Source organism: Ceratina calcarata, unplaced genomic scaffold (genome assembly GCF_001652005.2).
Source record: "Ceratina calcarata isolate Rehan_Ccalc_2016 unplaced genomic scaffold, ASM165200v1 scaffold188.2, whole genome shotgun sequence".
Taxonomy (NCBI): Eukaryota; Metazoa; Arthropoda; class Insecta; order Hymenoptera; family Apidae; genus Ceratina; species Ceratina calcarata.
The window spans coordinates 19,274-20,973 of record NW_017140296.1 but is presented as its reverse complement, the minus strand read 5'-3'; the positions used below and the strand labels follow the sequence as shown (position 1 = coordinate 20,973).

General features: G+C 37.0%; 3 protein-coding genes across 6 annotated transcripts in view; 1 reads left to right on the top strand and 2 right to left on the bottom strand.

Annotated features, from left to right (window-relative positions):
* The window catches only part of Wbp2 (WW domain binding protein 2), a 59,762-nt gene that overhangs the window by 38,931 nt on the left and 19,131 nt on the right, over window positions 1-1,700 (bottom strand). The gene's annotated exons all lie outside the window — the stretch shown is intronic.
* LOC113463911 (xanthine dehydrogenase-like) overlaps window positions 1-1,700 on the top strand; it is a 69,462-nt gene that overhangs the window by 49,048 nt on the left and 18,714 nt on the right. The window lies entirely within an intron of this gene.
* The window catches only part of LOC113463910 (dynein regulatory complex protein 11), a 6,522-nt gene continuing 4,875 nt past the window's right edge, over window positions 54-1,700 (bottom strand). The window contains 2 exon segments of the mRNA XM_026811094.1: window positions 54-980; window positions 1,499-1,616. Of these exon segments, the coding sequence (XP_026666895.1) occupies window positions 865-980; window positions 1,499-1,616 (234 nt within the window). The 3' untranslated portion in view covers window positions 54-864.

The window sequence follows — 1,700 nt, the reverse complement described above, 5'->3', positions numbered from 1 at the left end:
AGGGATATCGTACGAATGTTTCATATATTTTTCAATACAATCAAGTACCACGTAATAAATATTTATTTTCAATTTATTACATGTGCAAACATTTACTCGTTCGATCATCTCACTTCACAGATTTGATGAAAAAAATTTAATTTATATCAGAATTTATAGGAGTTGTTGTATAAGCTGCCTATTAAACGAAACGAGTGCAAAAGTTTTTCGTCTGGCATCATTTAAATTGTTGATCTTTCAATACTTGAACAATCTTTGCAAAGTAATGATCGCAACGCGTAAACAGTGTACTACTCGTACGTAGGTCGACTCCTTTTTCAAAGAGTAGTATGTCAGATTATTACAGTCATAAACTAGTTAATAGTTACATATTATTATATGCGTCCCGATAAAAAGCAATTACAAGTTGTCGATAATAAAACTAGCATGATATTTTTCTGTGTCCGGCCTGACCTTAGAGGCTCACGTAATCTAGTATAATATGTACAATACGTGCTATAAGTAAAGCATGTTTCATAAACCAGCCATGAGAATAATGAAATATTGAAAAAATAAAGTGAATCATTTATGTGAGTTCTTTCCTCGTTGAATAAATTTGGAAACGATATTGAAAATCGTGTCAATGTTCAAACTTGTCAGCGTGGAAAAAGAAGTGATAAAAATGATTCATTCTAAGTGGAGTCGCGATTAACCGCGGAATATTTCGTTTAATCGCTCGTTATCTTAACACGAAGTTACGATCCGTAATTATTAATCAGAACTAACACACAGTCAGCGGATTGCGACAGAGATGTACACATTATAATATCATACTTACATAAACTGACGAATTCACATAGAAAAAAAATACATAGATATGTACAATCATAAAGATTTTTTCCCCTTTCTCTTCTTTCTCTCGTTCGCCTCTTCCAGCTTCTGGCGTTCCAGTTCGAGGGCTCGTTGCTTCTTGCGGTATATCGGCGTTTTCGCCAGCCACGCTGCAATTAAATCTGCATTATTAACACGTCGAATGCGGAGGAGTAAAACGTCTTCGATTCCAGATCAGCCATACTCAACCGTATCTGTGGTAACGCAGACGAACCCCTTTCATTCTGTTAAATAAACTCAGTATTCGATGTTCCATGTTCGACCCGAACGTAGGAAACATAAAACGTATGTACATACGTGATCCGGAGAAAAAAAGGATAAGCATGACTGCCCTAAGCCATCAAAGACGTTCAGGAACCGGGAAGTGGATACGTTCCGCTTGTGCAGTTTACATGAATAAGGAGGATGGAGGACGAAGCGTGTAATTTACGAAGTGAAAGTGAAAAGCCTTAATCGATGCGTTCCTAATCAAAAACCCTAATCATTCATTAGCTACACGAAGCTAAATCGCTGTGCAACCTGCCATTTCTTCCTTCCAAAAGCGTAACACTGCCCTTTAGGCAGGCATTGTGTGACATTGCCTGGCATTTAAAGTGTAATACATATGTACATGATAATTTGTACAAACCTAAAAACGCATCTTCTTCTTCGCAGTAAACAGGATCCCTCGTGCTCAACGCGTTTATCAGTTCGCCATGTGTCAAGGGATGAGTTCGTAATTGTACTATTCGTTTCGTGCTCATCACCTGTTACCGATAATTAATGATGTATTGGCTATACAATCAATCCCAAAAGTTTATGTACCTTAGAAAAACGCATTTCCTATAATT